This window comes from Pyxicephalus adspersus, chromosome 6 (assembly GCF_032062135.1).
Source record: "Pyxicephalus adspersus chromosome 6, UCB_Pads_2.0, whole genome shotgun sequence".
In the NCBI taxonomy this organism is placed as follows: Eukaryota; Metazoa; Chordata; class Amphibia; order Anura; family Pyxicephalidae; genus Pyxicephalus; species Pyxicephalus adspersus.
In genome coordinates this window covers 45,599,802-45,620,350 of record NC_092863.1, presented here as the reverse complement: position 1 = coordinate 45,620,350, position 20,549 = coordinate 45,599,802, and the positions used below count along the sequence as shown (strand labels likewise).

General features: G+C 38.1%; 1 protein-coding gene across 1 annotated transcript; it reads left to right on the top strand.

Annotated features, from left to right (window-relative positions):
- The first annotated feature begins 9,932 nt into the window (after nucleotides 1–9,932).
- On the top strand, nucleotides 9,933–20,474 carry LOC140333722 (glutathione S-transferase theta-1-like). The gene is made up of 5 exons (XM_072415596.1): nucleotides 9,933–10,091; nucleotides 12,912–12,999; nucleotides 14,830–14,980; nucleotides 17,004–17,180; nucleotides 20,178–20,474. Exons 1-5 carry the CDS (start codon nucleotides 9,977–9,979, stop codon nucleotides 20,376–20,378), a joined length of 732 nt encoding a protein of 243 aa, XP_072271697.1. The 5' UTR covers nucleotides 9,933–9,976; the 3' UTR covers nucleotides 20,379–20,474.
- The last annotated feature ends 75 nt before the right edge of the window (nucleotides 20,475–20,549 follow it).

Here is a 20,549-nt window from a genome sequence, read left to right as displayed (position 1 = left end):
GTTAAAATTGCATCATATAAGGGTGACAGATGGTTTGAAAGGTTCCCACCCATGTTGTGTTCTGTGATGTTCCTGTACTAATTAGCATTTTTTACTGACTTGATGAACTTGAAAAAAAAGCCTGCCTGTTTGTGTACAGACATTATGTAATAGATCATGTGATTCTTAAGTCACACATGTTAGCTCATAATTTGCTGACCGAGAGAACATTTTTGGTCTGTGCTCCTTCTCAATCAGGCTGTCCAATTCCACTTCATAAGGACCACATACAGGTCAAGATTTTCATATAATCAAGAGCCTGCCCTAAAAACACTAGGGGAGGGGGCATTTTGTAGGAAGTTTCTGATATTTGGGTTCTGGGGACAAATTAGAAGTTCACAAGATCTCAGAGATGATTTTCCAATGTGTAATAATATACGTTTATTGGTAAGGCTTGCAAATGTGACTCTGTCTTCAACTGAATGAGCAAGATAGTGTCTGACCATGAATACTGAGTTGCTGGCAGAAGCCCCGGGTATTTAGACATATTTTCATTTATCAGTGGAGTTTACAATTCTCTTTTTTTCATTGTTAAAAGGAAATGTGTGCTTTCCCGGTTGTACAAGGCAAGTTCATGTTTTCTTCCACAGAAGCAGATATTTCACACTTTTAGACGTGTGGAATGCATACGGTGACCAGGGAGCAGCACATTTATGTGCCAACAAGGTCTTCATAAATACTTCATCAACAGCTTTTGTTTTTTAAAGGTTTAAATAGAAGCAACCTGTAGCTCTTTTTCCCTCCTGAGAGATGTGCCATACTAAGTATGGCCCTGGGGAGTTACCATGGAAAGCCTATTACTCCCTGTTGCAAACATCTTACTCTCATCCTTTCTTCTCTGGGATCTTAAATGCTCACAGTGCATTTTTCTGCTTCACATTATGAAATATTTCCCTCTTTTAGTAATAATAAACCATGTAACAAGAATAAAGTTTAAGTTAATTTTTTACTGCTTTATTAAATGATTCTCTTTATAAAATACCTTTTATTACACCAGCATCATTAGTTGTGCTTCTGAGGTTTAGATGAACTAGACTCAAAACACAGCTAGCGCGTTAACCACAGCAGGTTTTGTCCTTAATTGCTGGATACGTTTTTTATGTTGGGTGAATTCATCTGACTTACTATTTGTCTTGAAAAGACAGCAACAGAAATAATATACATAATAGATTTTATTGATAAAATATTTTTTACGGTCAGTTCACATGTCTGCATTGCTGTAACATGCAGTGTTGCATTGTTAATATTTTGGTTTATTGCTATCTGTTCTCAAAAGGGTTAGGTGTGTTTTCCTTTGCATTTTTTTATTTGTTTAAAATTAATAGGCTGCTGTAAAACAAACCTTTTACCTAGGTAACAAGGTCCACTTACTTAGTCATCCCCACCCTTCCTCCTTGCTGAAATGCTGCATTAATCTAGAAAAACACTTGTGGGGATGGGGGGAACTTAGATAATTTATTAAACTTTCTGCTGGTAGCGCCTAGTGAATAAGTGTGATGTTGCCAATATTCTGGTGTTTTTTAAGTCCACAATAATGAAAGTGCATTAACATACCCCACTGGTGTGGTCCAAGCAATAATGGCTCCTAAGGTTTACAGAACCGTTTTTATACTATTTGGGACTTGTTTTCATTAAGCTTATCATTTTCTGGTGATTTGTAGATTGGTTCACATTAACAAAACCTAATGTAACTCTAGTTTGCAGTTAGTTGGCAAGAGGTACTGCTGTAATTAAAGTCAATGAAATGTTTCCCTTGCTGCCCAGCTGGTTGTCATTACACAGCAGCCTAGTCCAGGTTTCAGTAGGCTTTTTTAGGTTTGCTTTAAAACCCTTGTATCAACCCTCATAAACGCATTTGAAGTGGTATGGGGGTTAAAAAGGGTTGAATCTTGAAAGCCTGCCAGCTCTGCTCTGGTGATATGTAAACATTTGTATCTTTTTCTCATATTGTATCTTTCTTTCTTAGAATCTCTGAGCAGAACTGAAAGGCTGCAGGTTCACTGAAAGTTCATTATAATTCAGATATTTAAAGAGGAACTAAACTGAAAAGTGCTTAGAACAAAAAAAATCCACTTCAATCCCACCGGGCACTCCGATTCATCCAAAGTTGTCTTCCATCGGGTCCCGTGTTGTCCCGGCATCCGTCTCGAGCCAGCTTGCCGGGCGGCACCATCTTCGCCTCTTCTTCCTTGCTCGTGAGATTGGGTGACGTAGGTTGGGGAAAAAAATTGCCAATCTCACTGCACATGCGTGAGGCAAATTTTTCTCTTTTGCTTGGGCATGTGCAGAAGGAGCACTTAAGAGCCTCCCGGGATAAGTGATGTAGGTATCTCAGGAGGCTTTGATCTCCCAATTATTCTCGATCGCCCAGGCAATCGAGAATTAGGGGGCGGTGTTGCACTTAAAAGAAACCTAAACAGACTTTTTACTTTACATAAAATAAAAAATTTCTGAAGCCACTTATGCTTTAACTTTTAATTCTTTTCCTTAGCAGAGCTATGGTGTAGGTTTGCTGTACAAGGGCAGACTCTGACCTGTGGCAGAAGAAAGTAATTCTGCACATCACCTAGCAGCTGGTACTTTACCAACCACTCCACACTTGCACTGCAACGCTGGTCCTTTAGGATGAAAGTGATTAGTTTGATAAAAGTTGTTTGAATCTCCTATTTGTGTATTAACTTGACATTTATTGTGAATGACACAAATCTCATTGTGCAGCATAGTCCAACATCCTGCAGTGTCGCCCAACTTTCAACATAACATAACACTAGGGCTACCTTAATGCAGTGCATGTTAAACTATGCCATAAGTGCATTAAAATGGAACTGTACTTAAAAACAAATCCCACAATCCTACTTATCTTTACTTCCACAGAGCCTTCGGTTTTGTGCTATTCTTTACTCCTCCTTCAACCCGACGTGAAGGAAGCATGGGGCGCCATCATCTTCGTCTGTCTTCTGGCTACATTGCCCGATCTCACACTGCGCAAGATCTGGGGACATAGGCTGCTGTAATTAGGGAAGAAAGAATGCAGACCTCACTGGTATTACTGGAGCAGAAACTTAGAGCTGAAAGTTGTTCTTTCTACAAGACTCAGGATAGTGTTGGCAGACAGACTGGCAGGGCAAAAAGCTTAACAAGCTACAGGGAACTGATTTAGTGCAGAATCTGGCGTGTGTACAGCTCTCATACAATAACGTTCAAGGATCCGTCCTCCCGAATCCACGAACGATCGTAATACAAGTAAAGGGGAGAGCGCACAGGGGGTTGCGGCTCCGTCATTCTTCCCCTCTCCATAGAGCAGAACAGTGCTTTATGTAGAGTGCTCGTTCAGTCTTTTGACGTTGGAAAGGATTGTGAAAGATCCTTTCCAATGACAATTGTTAAATGTGTGTACGTAGCCTTACTCCTCTAGTTTCGTTCTTTGGACAAAATAAACATTTACCTTTGCAGTGGGGAAGGAGACCCACCGCAGATTTGCAAAATATTTTTATCCCAAGTTAGGCTTGATGTGTCATCTGGCAGAGGAGTGCGGGGGAAATTAAGGATGATCACGTGACCTCCGGAAAGAACAAGAAAAACAGGTTTATAATAACATTACATTACAAAACTACTCGCAGCAAATGTTGACAAAAATATTTTAATAAAAAGCAGAAAGGTTCCAAAATTTCCACAGAATTGGCAAGAATATGGTCTGCATTACTGAGTTTAGTCGGGAACTTTGTCCAAGTATTTGTTCTTCCTTCAGTTCAAATTACTGCTATGATGTAAGAAGGAACACCTTGAATGCCTCAGGGGCCCCTGTCTTTGTTAGCTAGAATGCTTTATTCTCAGTGATACTCTAATACCAGTAATTGAAAAAATCAATAGCTTTATGTCAATGTTTAGATTTACACGTATCGGTTTCCAAAGGACTTTCACCTGTGAGACATTATTTCACATTGGAATACATATAAAGTAAATTGTGTATTGCCTATATGCAACCTATAGTTTCCTAAAAAGGTGTTTACCTGCTTGGTACAAAGATACAGTTAGGTCCATAAATATTTGGACAGAGACAACTTTTTTCCTATTATGGTTCTGTACATTACCACAATTAATTTTAAATGAAACAACTCAGATGCAGTTGAACTGCAGACTTTCAGCTTTAATTCAGTGGGTTGAGGAAAAAAGATTGCATAAAAATGTGAGGAACTAAAGCCTTTTTTTTATCACAATCACAATTTTTTCAGGGGCTCAAAAGTAATTGGACAATTGACTCAAAGGCTATTTCATGGGCTGGTGTGGGCAATTCCTTTGTTATGTCATTATCAATTAAGCAGACAAAAGTCGTTCGTTTCCAGCGACTTTCCTCGTTCGTCGGCGTCGTTGGTTACTTTTTTACGAACGATTTTTTGCCCAATCGATCGTTCGTCCTTCGATTGGAACGATAAAAATTGGAAGTGTGTACGCACCTTAAGGTCTTCATCTCACCTGTTCTTTCAAGAACCAGATAAGCTTTGCGTTATTTGAACAATCTTTTTATTGATTGAAGTTTTCTGGAAAATCACAGGCAGTTTTATTTGTTGCTGTTTGAGCTGAAATTTGCTCTTAATTTGCATTTGGAGTGTCATTTAAAAATGAATTGTAACCCAGCACACCCATGCAGGTCACGTGTTGCGTTGACACACGTTTCTGCATTACGCTAGTGGGAACAAGTCTGGAGGCTAACTAGTAGTAGTTGGTCACATGCAGCTGGCCTTGTTCTAGAAATGTTGAATGTCGCTTTCCAAGCTACCAAGTTCTATAAGTGGAGGGAAAATACCTCAGCATTTATATTTCATGCACTAGTAGAACTGATGAAGCAGCTTAGAATGCAGCAAAATATCAATATTTAAATACAAGAACAAGTCCATTACTACTAGATATATAGCTTAATGATCTGTATAAATGATAACCTTCACAGAAATACTAGTTCTTAGGTTGCCTACACAAAAAAAGCATTGTACACACAGTGGTTTCTGTTCTATGGAGAGGAGAACTTGTACTTGACTTTGTATGGCAGTCATTAATGGGTTTATTCTGGATCCACGAATGACAACAGGTGACCGCTGTACAAGTCAGATTGTCATTTGAGACGAGAACAACCATTCGTATTGGGTGTGTACATATCCTAAATTATTAAATGCCAATTCTAGCTCATAGTAACATTTGGCTAGATTTAAACATTGGCCATTTTATTCTTTTAAATGTATTTTTTATTAGGTCACCCTTTATGAGACAATGCTTCAGTAATATAATTGTTTCTGTCTGACATCTTTTATCATCTGTAAAAAAATAAAAATAAAAGCAAAATCATTATGAATATATCTAACATACTGTAGACTCCTGTACTAAATAAACACAATACATTTCTCAGATATATACCTCCTAAAAGATAGCTGGTAACTAAACTGACACCATTTCTGTTTTGTTTCATCAGACAAATAAGTGTTATCTCCAGGATTGTGCAGTGTGACAGCAGTGACATTCCTGATGATTCAGCAGATTTTCTTTTACAGGGATTAGAGTCTCCCTTGTTGTGTAATTAAGATGAACAAACAGGCAGATCTGACAAGGAGGCCTCATTAGAGGTCTCATTACCTTTTTTTTTTTTTTTTTTTTCTCCAATGCAACACCTGGAACAGATTTCGTAATGGTTAGGATACCAGGAATTTAGATATCTTAATGATGTTAATAAATTGACAAATAATTGTACAGAACTGTGAGTGGCCACTACAAATAATGTAAATTTGATATCTGGTATGTACATGCACCATAACACACACATTATATACAATAAATTAAACATTGGTATCATATATTTACCTACTCTGATAAATAAAAAATGAAGTCAATGTCTGTATGGAAGAAAAGTAAAGTAGAATTATATCCCTCCTATAGCCTATGTGCACCTGCTCCTGGTTTTCTCTAATGTTCCCTCCTAGGTCCTACAAATACCTATTGATCCTTCCATAAAATCCATTTTATGCAGCTTCCTGTAATGGTGGAGCAACTATTCTGTACTGATCCTGAGTCCAGAGCAGAGTTGTCACTCTCATCAGGGATGGACATTGGGCTGTGCAATTGGGGCAGCAGTATAAGGGCTCCTACGGTCTTATAAAACCCTTTAGTCTCCTATAGTCCCACGACAGCTGTCAAATGCAAAGCAAGGGTAGGTCATTTTTTTTAATGCCCTGAGTTGGCATGAAAAGGGATTAGGAGGTTATCTTTGTGATCAGCAGTGGCCAGGCTGTAGCCACAATGCTCTTAATGTCACCACATTTTGGTCTTGATTACAAATTGTGATTCAGAATGCATTTTTCATTGCCCTGCTCACCATGTCATCACAGAATTGATTAGTGAAGCACTGAAGCAAGGTGGGAAGGTATGCTAAAAGATATAGGGACAGTGCATGTATTGTTCAGATAAGAGATCCACAAGCAATGTGTTCAGTGTAGAGTTTTTGCTAAGGTTGGGAGAGCCCAGTGATACTATGGGAACTTTGAGTGGGTTGTGCATGGTGGATAAGTATATACGTATACAGGAGGAGGGATGTTTTTAGCATTTAATGTAATGATCACACTTACACTCAGACATCATCAATATACAATACTTTCCTGATTCTCTCCCTCACTCATTGGCAAGATCCTCAATGTGCTCAGGTGCTTTACCTTGGTGCGTTGAGAATAAAGGTGTACTGCAACAAACAACACAAGTACATTGCAGTTCCATGTAGTACAGTGACATACGTGTAAACAAGATTTCAGTTTTGTTTACAGGAAAGGGGAACCGCATAACCCCTTCTCTTTCACTCTTCTCTCTTATATTGCTATCTGCTCTATGCACACTACAACCCATTCAATACTAAAAAAAATAAAAACGAGCCCCTGTAAGAACTGCCTAATGGAGAAGAGAGCTGTGTAAATGGAGGAGAGCAGGTGATGTGACCTGCTATGCTCCATTATCAAAGTAAAATTGGGGGACTGCACTTTTACTTTACTTTTATCAACCTCAGCTTTCTATCACATAATATAAAAAAGTAAAAAATGAAATATAACGTAAGTATATTTTTAACACCTTACAAAAAATATACCCCCACAACTCCAGAAATGAGTACAGAAGGTAATCTGGGTGCCAAGTTCCCATTCCTGTGTTCTACCATGATCCTACATGGCAAACATTTGTTAAACCGTATCTTTCTATTGTATTTTTTGTTTTTAGGGGTCAAATAATAGAACTTTCTCCAATGTGTCCCAAATCCCAATAAAGTATCTTTTTAGGGAACAAGTTGTAAAATAAATAAAAAAAACTTTTATTTCCAAACATTAAAAATATAAGTAAAAATGCCCAACAATGGGTACATAATAGCATAAAAACATGTATATTATCCATTTCACAACATGGTCTCGCAAAAGTTAGGTGTAATCTTTTTATTTTTGACACGTTCCGCGGGCTACGCCCCACACTATCAAGAAAGAACCGAGACCTATCAAATAAATAGAAATCCGCAATGTCCAATTTACAGTTCTACTTATTTAGTGAAATTCAAAAGTGCGCTCCATTAGATCTATATTACATACCAATTTTTGTAGAAGCGTACTTACGACAACACTCTATGGTGGTTATCTCCTCCAAATATTGAATTATTATCATGCTATATACATTGGATTTTGCATAGACCAAGACCTCTTTGTCTTGGAACCTGCATTCCATTATAGTGTAACTGAATCTACAGTTAGGTCCATAAATATTTGGACAGAGACAACTTTTTTCTAATTTTGGTTCTGTACATTACCACAATTCATTTTAAATGAAACAACTCAGAAACAGAATCAATTAATTTCAGGGACTCAAAAATAATTGGACAATGGACTCAAAGGCTTTTTCATGGGCTGGTGTGGGCAATTCCCTTGTTAGGTCATTATCAATTAAGCAGATAAAAGGCCTGGAGTTGATTTGAGGGGGGGGGGGGGTGCTTGTATGAGGAAGATTTTGCTGTGAACAGACAACATGCGGTCAAAGGAGCTCTCCATTGAAACAAGCTGAAACAAGCCATCCTTACGCTGCAAAAACAGAAAAAACCCATCCGAGAAATTGCTACAATATTAGGAGTGGCAAAATCTACAGTTTGGTACATCATGAGAAGGAAACAAAGCACTGGTGAACTCAGCAACGCCAAAAGACCTGGACTTCCACGGAAGACAACAGTGGTGGATGATGGCAGAATCATTTCCATGGTGAAGAGAAACCCCTTCACAACAGCCAACCAAGTGAACAACACTCCCCAGGAGGTAGGCGTATCGATATCCAAGTCTACCATAAAGAGAGAAGACTGCATGAAAGTAAATACAGAGGGTGCGCTGCAAGGTGCAAGCCACCCATAAGCCTCAATAATAGAAAGGCTAGATTGGACTTTGCTCAAAAACATCTACAAATGCCAGCACAGTTCTGGAAAAACATTCTTTGAACAGATGAAACCAAGATCAACCTTTACCAGAAGGATGGCAAGAAAAAAGTATGGAGAAGGTGTGAAACAGCTCATGATCCAAAGCATACCACATCATCTGTAAAACGTGGCAGAGGCAGTGTGATGGCTTGGGTGTGCATGGCTGCCAGTGGCACTGGGACACTAGTGTTTATCCATGATGTGACAGAAGCAGCCGAATGAATTCTGAGGTGTTCAGAGACATACTGTCTGCTCAAATCCAGCTAAATGCAGTCACATTGATAGGGAGGCGTTTCATAATACAGATAGACAATGACACAAAACATACAGCCAAAGCAACCCAGGATTTTATTAAAGCAAAGAAGTGGAATATTCTTGAATGGCCAAGTCAGTGACCTGATCTGAACCCAATTGAGCATGCATTTCACTTGTTGAAGACTAAACTTCGCGCAGAAAGGCCCACAAACAAACAGCAACTGAAAGCCGCTGCAGTAAAGACCTGGAAGAACATTAAAAAGGAGGAAACCCAGCAATGGTGATGTCCATGAGTTCAAGACTACAGGCCGTCATTGCCAGCAAAGGGTTTTCCACCAAGTATAAGAAATGAACATTTTATTTTCAGCTTTTCCATTTGTCCAATTACTTTTGAGCCCCTGAAATGAAGTGATTGTGTAAAAAAAAGCTTTAGTTCCTCACATTTTTATGCAATCTTTTTGTTCAACCCACTGAATTAAAGCTGAAAGTCTGCAGGTAAACTGCATCAGAGTTGTTTCATTTAAAATTAATTGTGGTAATGTACAGAACCAAATTTTGAAGTATAATAAGTAATATTAGTTACAAGTTATAAGTTGACTCATAAAGACCGAAAACAGCAAACAAACTAACATAGCTCCGGATATGTATCTCTCCAGCAATATGGACATATATCTAAAAATGTTTCCAATTGCATATTGAATGTATCTTTCCATCATATATACATGCATTCTGCTGGTAAATGTAATGTGAGTTCTATGAGCAAATCAAATGTTCTATTTGTTTTTGTAATAGCTCCTGATAGAAAACTAATAAAACACTTGTCTGGAATAAGAATTGTATTTATTATACTATTATTACTGGAAGAAGTAATATAAAATGTATGATCAGCAAGGTAATATTTATGTGGTTGGTCCATCTGAATATTGTTAAATAGTGAATAAAACATTTACAGCAGTGCTTGTTGGTAATATTATGTAATGAATTCCAAATTCCAAAGCAGTGAAGTGAGTAGCCAGTGAGAATCCATCCCATAATAATGTGAGCAAGGGCCACTGAGCCTGCATGACATTTCAAGTTACCAATGTAGAGCAGAAGTGAGGGGGCGTGTCTGTAAAAAGGGTGTGTCTGTAAAGGGGCGTGTCCTAATATAGAACCCTGCAGTATCTGTGCTGTTTGTTAGTCTCTGCTGAGTGTTAGACTGAGCACAGCTTTGCCATGGCAGAACTCACCTTATATCTGGATCTCATGTCCCAGCCTTGCCGGTCGGTGTACATCTTTGCCAAGGCTAACAATATCCCCTTTAATAACTATGAAGTGAAGCTGTTTAAAGGTGAGTGTGATCTGATGAATATTAACTCTACTTTGAGTTGTAGAGTTCAGGATGATCAGACAGCAGTGCATGAAGAATGGTCCATGTCTGCGGTATGCCTGTCTGTGATAATGTAATGAAATCTAAAGCTTCTCAAACATCATACACTCTTATTGGCAATTATTTTTAATGTTTAAAATTTTTTGCAATATGAGGATGTAATTAAACTGGCCATTAAATCTCAACCTATGTAGACCTTTGCACAACATCTGCACAACATAGTCCAATCAGATTGCATAGTGTATGGTAGCATTTAGTGATGCCTTATACCTTTCAGAGAAGTATGCAGGAAATGCAATATATTAATACAAAGCCATGCAAGCATCATGTACTATACAAACCAGTGTTTTATGGAAAACTAGTAGAATGCAGATTCCTATCGTTACATATCTGCTGGGTGATGATATTTATGATGGCTGATTTAATAAAGAAGTGAAGAATGTTTATATAATATATTGTGTAAAGATTTACTTTCTGATCTGATCACAAACCTGTGTAATAATAACTCATAGACAAGTTAGGATCAGCTTACAAATCCATCAAGATGAGAAACCTGTTTAATACAAAATGTATATTTTCAGTCATGTGCAATGAGATACGAAAATTACTGATTTATGGCTGAAAATGAAGATCCATCTTGTGTAAGTCTTTGTAAACGGAGCAACTTATATATACAATTAACAAACTTGTGGGTTCATTTAAATTGGCGCCTCAGCACCCAAAGGCAGTGCTCAACCCAGATTTGTTTTTAAGCTGGGTGGGAGGAAATTGTAGGTGGGTGGAAGCCCCTGTATTGTGACCCAGCTCATCAGTAACCACCGAAAAACAGCCGGGTGGCTGCTGAAAAGTTGCGGGTGGTGCGCCCATCTATAAGGGGCTGGGGAGAACTCTGCTATTCTCTACAATTTTGTATGTTAGGGTGCATTGGCGGCTCTTTATTTACACCCCCATGCGGATATAAAAAAAAATACCAAGAGATGAGATCACTGTGTTTGTTTAATCAAATCCCATTAGTCTTTATATGCCACAATAAAAGTGTGTCCAACATGTTTGGGCATTCTGGAGATTTGGTCTGGACTGAAGTCATCCACATTCGCAGTTGGTGTATCTGGTCTATCACAAATGCAAAGGCAGAACTAAAAATCGTAGTATGTTACCAAGGAACAAGTTACAATAGAAATGGTTAAACTAACAGATGTTTTTATATTAGTAAGATTCACAGAATGTTTCCCATGGACATTATTGCTATCTAGGCTGTGCTTTTACTGCCACAACTCATCCAGTAAATCTAAAGTACACATGAGCTCAGTATGGGCGTATTCAATATGTACCTAATACAGATCATGATGGTAATAATTTAGACCAGTGTTTCCTAACCAGGGTTCATCCAGAGGTTGCTAAGAGTTTCTTGAACAATGTAGGGAGGCATTCTTCCCACTGTTCATTTAGTAATTAAAAGCAGGGGTTCCCTAAAACCCAAAAGTTTTTTTCAAGGATTCCCCATGGTAAAAAAGTTAAGAAAGGCTGCAAAGGCTGACAAAGCTCCAAAGAATGAGAAAAAAGACAACCACTTGATCCATTTGTTTTGTTGTCCTGAGCCCTGAGCCCAAAAAAAAGAAACAATCTTTATTTTACAGTAGGTTTACACTATAGGAAAAGAAATGTCTTATATAGTACAATAGATACTATATTACAATATATATATAGAACTATAGATACTACTATAGATATACTATAGTACTATAGATGGATAGTACAATATAGTACTAACCAGTGCATGGAAAAACGGGAACTGTTTGTCAGTGTAGGAAATAGGAATACTGGACGGTAAAGTGTATACGGACATGGTATTTGTGGTGCTTTAAAGACAAGAGATGCTGCTGGGACTTGTAGTGCTATAGAGATGTAACTGGGTTTATAGTGCTACAGAGACAGGAGATGTGCTCCTGGGACTTGTAATGCAGAACCAAAAGAGATTAATTTGGGATTTTAGTGCAAGAGACTGGAAAGCTGTTTCTGGGACTTTTATATTGCTACGGAAATGGGAAAATTCTGCTGGGACATGTAGTGCTTCAAAAAAAGGGAAGATTCTGCTGGGTATTGTAATACTACAAAGACAGGAGCCATGATTCTGGTACGTGCAGTGCTGTAGAGACAAGTGAGATGCTGTTGGGAGGTAATGTCTTGCTAGGAGAGGAGAAATGATGCTGGGACTTATAGTGCTGAAGGGACAGCAGCAATGCTGTGGATGCTATAGAGACAGTAGAGATGTTGCAGGGACTTGTAGTGCTGCAGGGACAGAAGAGATGCTGCTGCTCTTGCTGATGGGACCTGTAGTGCCACAAAGACAGGACAGATGCAGGTGGGGCTTCATAGTATATAGAGACATAAGTAATGCCAGTGGGAGAAACTTAGACATGTACAGTTAGTCAGTGATGCTGCTGGGACTTGTAGTGCTGCAGAGACAGGAGCAGTACTGATGAGACTTACAGGTCTATGGGTGCTGCCATTGGGCTATGCTTGTATCTGTGCACAGTCAGGAAAGTTGTTGCCGAACATGCTGGGACTTGTCATTTTACAGGGAGCAAAAAGGGATCAGTTAGGCGTGCTAGAACTTGTAATTGTGCATAGAATGCAGGAACTGGAGAACAGGAAGAAACACTTGGAGGTGTAGTTCTGAAAGGCTGGGGAGATTCTATTGGCTCATAAAAGACATGCTGACATTTGTAATTCCTGTGGATTAAAAATAATTTGTTCTAATTTACCTTTTTCACTTTTCAGGAGAACAGTTAAGTGAAGAGTTTGGCAAAGTGAATCCACTTCGGAAGGTGCCAGCTCTAAAAGATGGAGATTTTACAATGGCTGAGAGGTGAAAAAACAGTTTTGCGTCAACAGTCTTCTGTGACTGTAGTGGCTGAAATCCCATTAAACGGGAACTCGTGCTAGTATATTTTTTTGGAAGAACGGAGAGAAGAAGATTTTCATTTTTATTGATTTCTACAATTCAGTTTAAAAGATTCATTCTCACTTGTTATTATTATTATTACACAGTATTTATATAGCGCCATCATATTACGCAGCGCTGTACAAAGTCCATAGTCGTGTCACTAACTGTCTTGTTAGCTTTGAGGCAAAGGAAAAAAAAAAGAGTTTAGAAAAGTTCTAGTTATTATCAGAAAATAGATAGAGAGGAAATGTCCTAATTGGGTCACGAGTTTCAGTGACAGCTGTGAAGATTAGAGATACCTCCTCATTTTGGTCTTTCACTTCCTGTTGTTTCCTTGTGAAAAGACGATAGGAGAATATCTGCAAACATTTTATATGTGTGATCATGTTGACAATCCAGTTTTAGAGGACGTTGGAAATCATTTTAAACACCCCTGATACAGAACAATTGCCCAACAATATTTAGGACCTAATACCAGTTAGATTTGTGTTCTGGCCTAGGACTATGGTGTCCTCCCATATACATCCAAATAGCTTATCAATGTAAAGTGAAAATATGCTTTTGCAAAATGATCACAGTGACAGACCTCCAGTAACCAACTGTCAATCACAGAATGTTACCCCCCTTTTTCTGGATTTCTGCAAATATTGCTGTTCCTGCCTCTGTCTTCTGTGCCTGTCCTATCTCTGACCCCGTGTCCCATCACTGAGGGTGATCTTTGCATTCTCATTGATTGCCTAGGAGGCAGAGACAACAGTGGTCAAAGTGACTGTCAGACAGTAAAGCTGCGTACACACGTGCAATTTTGTTGTTGGAAAGGATCTTTCATGATCCTTTCCAACGACAAGGGACTGCAAGATGCATGAACGGTGCTGTACATACATCACCGTTCATGCTCTATGGAGAGGGGAGGGGGAGAGCGACGGAGCGGCACCCTGCTGCGCGCCCGGCAGGACGGTCGTTCGGACGATGGACGACACCGACTGTACACACGGCAGATTTTCGCCCGATATTTGGCCGATGTCGATTATCGGGCAATAAAAATTTGCCATGTGTACGTAGCTTAAGTCTATCCTAGATTTGGAACCGCTGGCTTCCAGTATCCACTGTTAAAATCTGTTTTTTATTAGGAAAGAGTGTCTCATCAGGAAGATATTGATAAATATTGATCATTTATATTATCAAATAATATATGGCCAGGGAAGTAAATGGGAACAAAATCTGTTCAACTGTATGGCCAACTTCAAAGGCACAGCAACAAAAACCTGAAGATGGTTCTTACCTATCACTGCTCTATCCTAATTAAAAAAAGTTATACTTTAAACAGAGTTTTTCTTTTAGTCAATTATTTTTTCAAATCTTACATTACCCAGATAAATTGTACTAACCCATTATCACCTTACCCTAAAATACAAAATATAAACAACAAATAAAATAATGAAACACCAGACAAGTTTAATAGGATTTAAATTAAAATTTAAATTACCTTTATAAACCGTAACCACTAACTTTGTATACCCAACAGTCTTGGTTACAGAATTGAGCATCTTAAATCACACAAAGCACTGTGCACCCACAAAGTTGGCGACACTTTTATGTTCTGTCATCCAATCAGATCTGACCCACTCTACCCTTCATAGAGGTGATAGTGGAGCTCTGAAAGTGGGGCAGTTTGCTGCCATTAATCCTACTCATAGACTTGGTAATCCTAGCTGAAACTAACCTTTCCTGTTATTGTCATTTATTTACCAGTACTGCAATGCTCTTGTATCTTGCCAACAAATATAAGACTCCCGATCACTGGTACCCATCTGATCTACAAAAACGTGCCCGCGTTGATGAATATCTTGCATGGCAGCATAGCAATACCCGACCAAATGGCTCCAAACTATTCTGGATTAAGGTAAGCTTGTTTGTATCTTTCTGTTTTTATTATTCATAAGACTCACAATACCTGTAATATCTACTAGGTGGGTGGTAAAGGTAGTGTGGAAATTATTATTTTTCTCCAAACAAAAATCCTAGTGTTGAGCCACTATGTGAGTGCATTGGCCAATCACATTATAATTTGGCTGGAAGTTTAGGTAGGCTTTACATTACTTTTTTTACATTTTTGGTAAAGTCTAAAAGTTTTTAGAAAGATTTTACAATAAAGTTTTTAATTTGTGTGGTCAGCTGTAGTCATTCATAATAATCATGTTGTCGGTAAACTTTTATTTGCCAAGCTCTTTATGTTTGTATAGGGATAGGCATACAATGCCTGTTCTGATAAGAAGAATGAGATTTCATAATGCCTGTGCAGACCTATCTCTCTTAACAATCTTATCTTATCTAATTAGGTATAAAGGCATAATAGTAATCAATCAGAAAAAGTTCCGCTTTAAAAATTTGTGATCAAACAGGTCTTTATTGAAAAATGGGACAGGTGCAATAAAGGAGGAAAGGGTTAAATCCCCAGCCAGTTTATTTTTTTCCTTTCTGTGTACTATTGGGTAAATTTACATTTATGTCTTGTACCAGGGACATAACAAGAAGAGAAAATAAAAGGCAATTTCCCTATTAGAGATTATCAAAAGCACAAGTGAAGGACTTATTCTCTCCAATGAGGACACAGATGGGAAAAAACTTGACAATGGTTAGGTTCTATCCCTTTACCACTTCTTGTAATAGAGTGACAATTCTGTTTTGATCTGCAGCATTGTCACTCTGTGTAGTCTTAAATTGACATGAAGTTTTAAATGGACTTTGGGTAAAACACATTTAAAGGTCATCCCTAACATTTTTTAAACAGTTTCAAAAACATGTTTGAGTTTTCCTTTAGGAAGAAATACAACCGTGGTTCCCACCTGGTGTGCAACTTACAATACCACATCCCTATACCATAAATACTAAGAACAACAGAAAAAAGATTGGACTTTTAAGGCATCTAAATCCACACATTTGTAAAATTAGTCCATAAAAATGTAGTTTATTTGTAAAATACACCTAAAACACATTCTTATAAACTTCAAGTTTGTACTCAGGATGACAAATTTATGGAGAAATTTTACAAATGTGTGGATTTAGATGCCTTAAAAGTCCCAGCTTTTTGTTTCTGTTGGAAAGGCTAAATAATATCAATAGAAAGTGACCATTGTAAGCACGCTTGCCATTGTAAAATGTTTTTTTCAGCTAGTAGTGTCTTTGCTGAACAGCCTGGGGAGATACAGGAAATGGAAAAAATAACAGATCTACCGGCATTATGAAAAAGTAATAAAACTATGGTACAGGGCAGGCTTGTAAAACAAAAACTGTTATGGTGATGGTATTGAGAGACTTTATCATATATGTAATCTTTGCCTACACTCCCTGTTCAACCCAAAGAGACATAGCCATGTCGGAGCGATAAGCAGGAAAAATGTTTTCTTTTAAGCAGTATATGATCCAGCCAAATGTATGTGGGGCATTATTATTATTATTATACAGTATTTATATAGCGCCATCATATTACACAGCGCTGTACATAGTCATGTCACTAACTGTCCCTCAAAGGAGCTCACAATCTAATGTCCCTACCATAGTCATATGTGATTATTATAGTCTAAGGTCAATTGTTAGGGAGAAGTCAGTTAACCTAACTGCATGTTTTTGGGATGTGGGAGGAAACCGGAGTACCCGGAGGAAACCCACGCAGACACAGGTAGAACCTGCAAACTCCATGCAGATAATGTCCTGGCTGAGGATCGAACCTGGGACCTAGCGCTGCAAAGGCTGGAGTGCTAACCCCTGAGCCACCTGAGTTATTGTTACTTTGGAAGCTTACCACATAATAGCCAGACATATCCATACAAATGGGTGATATGTAGGTTTTACTAGGAACTTCCTTAATGCTAAATGAATGTATAATATGTGTAGTTTTACTTTTAAAATATTCATTTTTGCTACAGGCGATAACACCCTGGCTACTTGGCCATGAACCTGAACCTGAGAAGCTGGAAGCTGCGGTGAATGAATTTAATACCACATTGAAGGCTTTTGAAGAAGCATTCCTACAAGGCAAACCCTTTATAGCTGGTGATGAGATCTCCATAGCTGATCTAGTGGCTATTGTGGAGATTATGCAGGTGAGGAACCATCCAGGATATTTCACCTTTCACATTATATTTCTTAGTGTATCCTACATTCAAATAGTGGTTTTTCAGAGTGCCAGAATAGAATTTAATGAGAGAACCTGGGTGATCCATCAAACCAAGAATGGATTTTCCTACATTTTTTTTTCAATTAGATAGCAAATGTTTTCACTCAAGGACCATATCTATTCCAGGTTGCTAGATCACCCAGGTTCACCCATGATAGTCTATCTTCTTCATGCTTGGAGAGATTTAATAAATCGGGCCCATTGTGACAGTAAAGGTAGCCATGCCAGTGTATGTTATGCTGACCATACACTGGATGATATTTCTAATACATTTAAAATTAGATAAGATATTAACTTCAAATCTAATGCAAGCTTAATGGAAAATAGGTAATTCCTCGTCAATGGGCCTGATTTTTTTGTAGTGTATCCTCTCCAGTTTTGAAGAGCTTTAATAAATTGGGCCCATTGTTTGAATAATAAATTTATTGAACATTGATCAGGAATTTACATAATTGTAACAGCTCCTCTGCTGTGACCGCCTATAAGGTACCTCAGCAGAGTAGCTGTTCTTTTAGTTGGTGGTATGGGAGTAGGATTAGGCAAAGAACAGGGTAGATCAATCGGTCCATGACCCGGTAAACAGTATCTGAGAGATCTGTTAGAGCCTATCTGCAGAAATCAAAAACTCCTCCTACATATACTTGGCACTAACTTACAGCAGAATAATTGAAATTTTTTTTCTTACCTTGGCTGGCAAGTTTGAGCCATGTTGTAAATTTTAATTACAGTATATGGCATAACATTGTAAAAGCTACATTATTATTAAACAGTATTTATATAGCACCAACATATTATGCAGTGCTGTACAATAAATAGGAGTTACGAATGACAGACAGATACAGACAATGACTCAGAAGGAGGAAAGGACCCTGCCCAAAAGAGCTTACAATCTAAGAGTTGTGCACAGGTTCAGTTTTGTAATCCACCCTTTGACTTTAAAGTAATAAAGATGAATGATTACATGACAATTCTGCAAAGTAATTAAAGTTGAAATGTACCCAAATATTATTTTAGCTTTGAGTGAAAGGATACAGGGCTTTACCTCTACCTGGTCCTTATTGGTGTCCCTGTTTTTAATGAGATCATTGCACCCATCTCTTGCTGTGACAACCAGGGCTTATCATTCTGATGTCACTAGCCCCCTGGGGAATCTTTTAAAGGACACCATGGGGAATGTACTCGAGTAAAGGAACAGATGTCCTTTAGAGTCTCAGCTGTTTTAGTAGGCTTTGGGGAGAGGGAGTAGGTTATTAATCCTCTGAGGCCTGATGACTTTATGACTTTCCATCCCAATCCAAAAAAAAGCTACATTTATGTTCCATGAATGAAACTAAAATTATACCATAAAAAAATGGTTAATAGTGCAGCTGTTGGTATAATTACTTTCTCATGTCATTCAATCATAAATATCCCAAGCAGTTATGAGCTAAAGTTTAGGTATGATATTGGCAACCATTATTCTCAGAATGGCAGCATATGAAGATTATACAGTTGACATTCAAAAATCCGGCAACCTCCGGCCCTGAGGTGTGCCAGATTTTTGAAAATTCCAGATTTTTGAAAGGTATACTCACCTCCACACACAGGCAGCCTTCCTCTGCACCACCCGGACATCTGGCACTGTTTCAGGGAGCAGGCAGCAGGGACATATCAATGTGTATTTAGTGTAGCAAGCAAGACCTAACAGCTGTTTCTGCAGAACAGCGCCATCAAAACATAAATGGCCAAACAGTGTACTACTGTCCCTGTATTAAAAATGCGATCCAAAATTCATGCCGGAAAACTGAAGGAACCAGATTATCGATAACCGGATTTTCGATTGTCAACTGTAGTTATTGTGGGGTTAGCACTCTTGCCTTTAGAGCACTAGGTCACAGGTTTGAATCGCGGCCAGGACACTATCTACATGGAGTTTGCAGGTTCTCCTGTGTTTATGTGGGTTTCCTCTGCGTACTCCGGTTTCCTCCCACATCCCAAAAACATGCCGTTAAAATATTTTGCTCCCCCAAAAAATTTACACTAGACTACATTAGTGACATATGACTATAGTAGGGGCATTAGATTGTGAGCTCCTTTGAGAGACAGTTAGTGTCACTACTATGGACTTCGTACAGTGATGCGTAATATGATGGCGCTAAATAAATACTGTGTAATATTAATAAAATGGAAAATACATAGCACTTCTAGATGTAGTGGGTGCCCTGTCAGGTTTTTATTGCCTGAAAAAAAATTTCTGCTCTTTTCTTAATATGTTTAGAGAATGTTAGTTCAATATATGAAAATAAATAGTTCTGGTAAGTCTCCTCTTAGGATACCCATAACTAGGATATGCTTCCCTAGCCACTGTTTTCATACTTTTGACTTTAGCCTGACAATTAACCTGACAATTTCTTCTAATAAAAATCTAAACCAATTTTTTTATTAACATGGGTTCTCCATTCAACTCTAGGATTACTCCAGAGATTGTTAGGGGTTCCTGGAGCAATATGTGGCTCTTAGGTCAATGATAAAATAGTTGATCTAAACTATTTCCTTTAATTTAAAGTTCATACAAAATTCAAGCCTTGCAGATGCTGGATATTTAATATTATTTAATATTATTATTAAAATATAAAAGCTTATCAGACATAATTTGTTGTGTGTGTCCCTGTTCAGGCAAATCAATACTTTTTATTTTTGAGATAGTTACCAGTATATTAAAAGGAAATGTGAAGGAAAATCCAAAATGATGTTACTGGAGGAAGAGATGTTATTTGCTACTGAAACTTTTTTGGGGAATTCTTTCTAGTGGGTTTCACACACACTAAAAAAACCTGGCAGAGACCTGACTGGTGTCTATCACAAAGAATTACAGGAAGAAATAAAAAATGTACTTGTTTTGTAACCTAGTATGAGATTCTACATGACTTATTACTTTTAACAGCCTGTCGCTGCTGGAATTGAGGTCTTTGAAAACAAACCAGCTTTGGCAGCCTGGAAGAAGAGAGTGGAGGATGCAATTGGAGCCGAACTGTTTAAAGAAGCACATGAGAAAATTCAGCATGCAAAAAATTTGCAAAGTATGCCTCCTCCACCAGAACTTAAAGAACGACTTAAAGCCAGATTACTAAACTTCACCCACTGATGAAGCTTTAAAAAGATATGAAAAGTTAATCTCATTGTTATTGAGTCTTCTGGTTGTTTGGGTTTAGTAAAATACATTTATATACAACCTAAATAACCTTGAAAGTGTCTTTCTTGAAACAAGGTACAATATTTTCTATTGGGTTTGGCAGAAGTCTTATTACCTGTATGG

Bases quoted from the DNA above. Each gene is read 5' to 3' on its own strand.
- LOC140333722 (XM_072415596.1), top strand. From the start codon at position 9,977: ATGGCAGAACTCACCTTATATCTGGATCTCATGTCCCAGCCTTGCCGG. The intron at 10,092-12,911 runs GTGAGTGTGATC...TTCACTTTTCAG, and splicing joins TGAAGTGAAGCTGTTTAAAG to GAGAACAGTTAAGTGAAGAG. The intron at 14,981-17,003 runs GTAAGCTTGTTT...TTTTTGCTACAG, and splicing joins CCAAACTATTCTGGATTAAG to GCGATAACACCCTGGCTACT.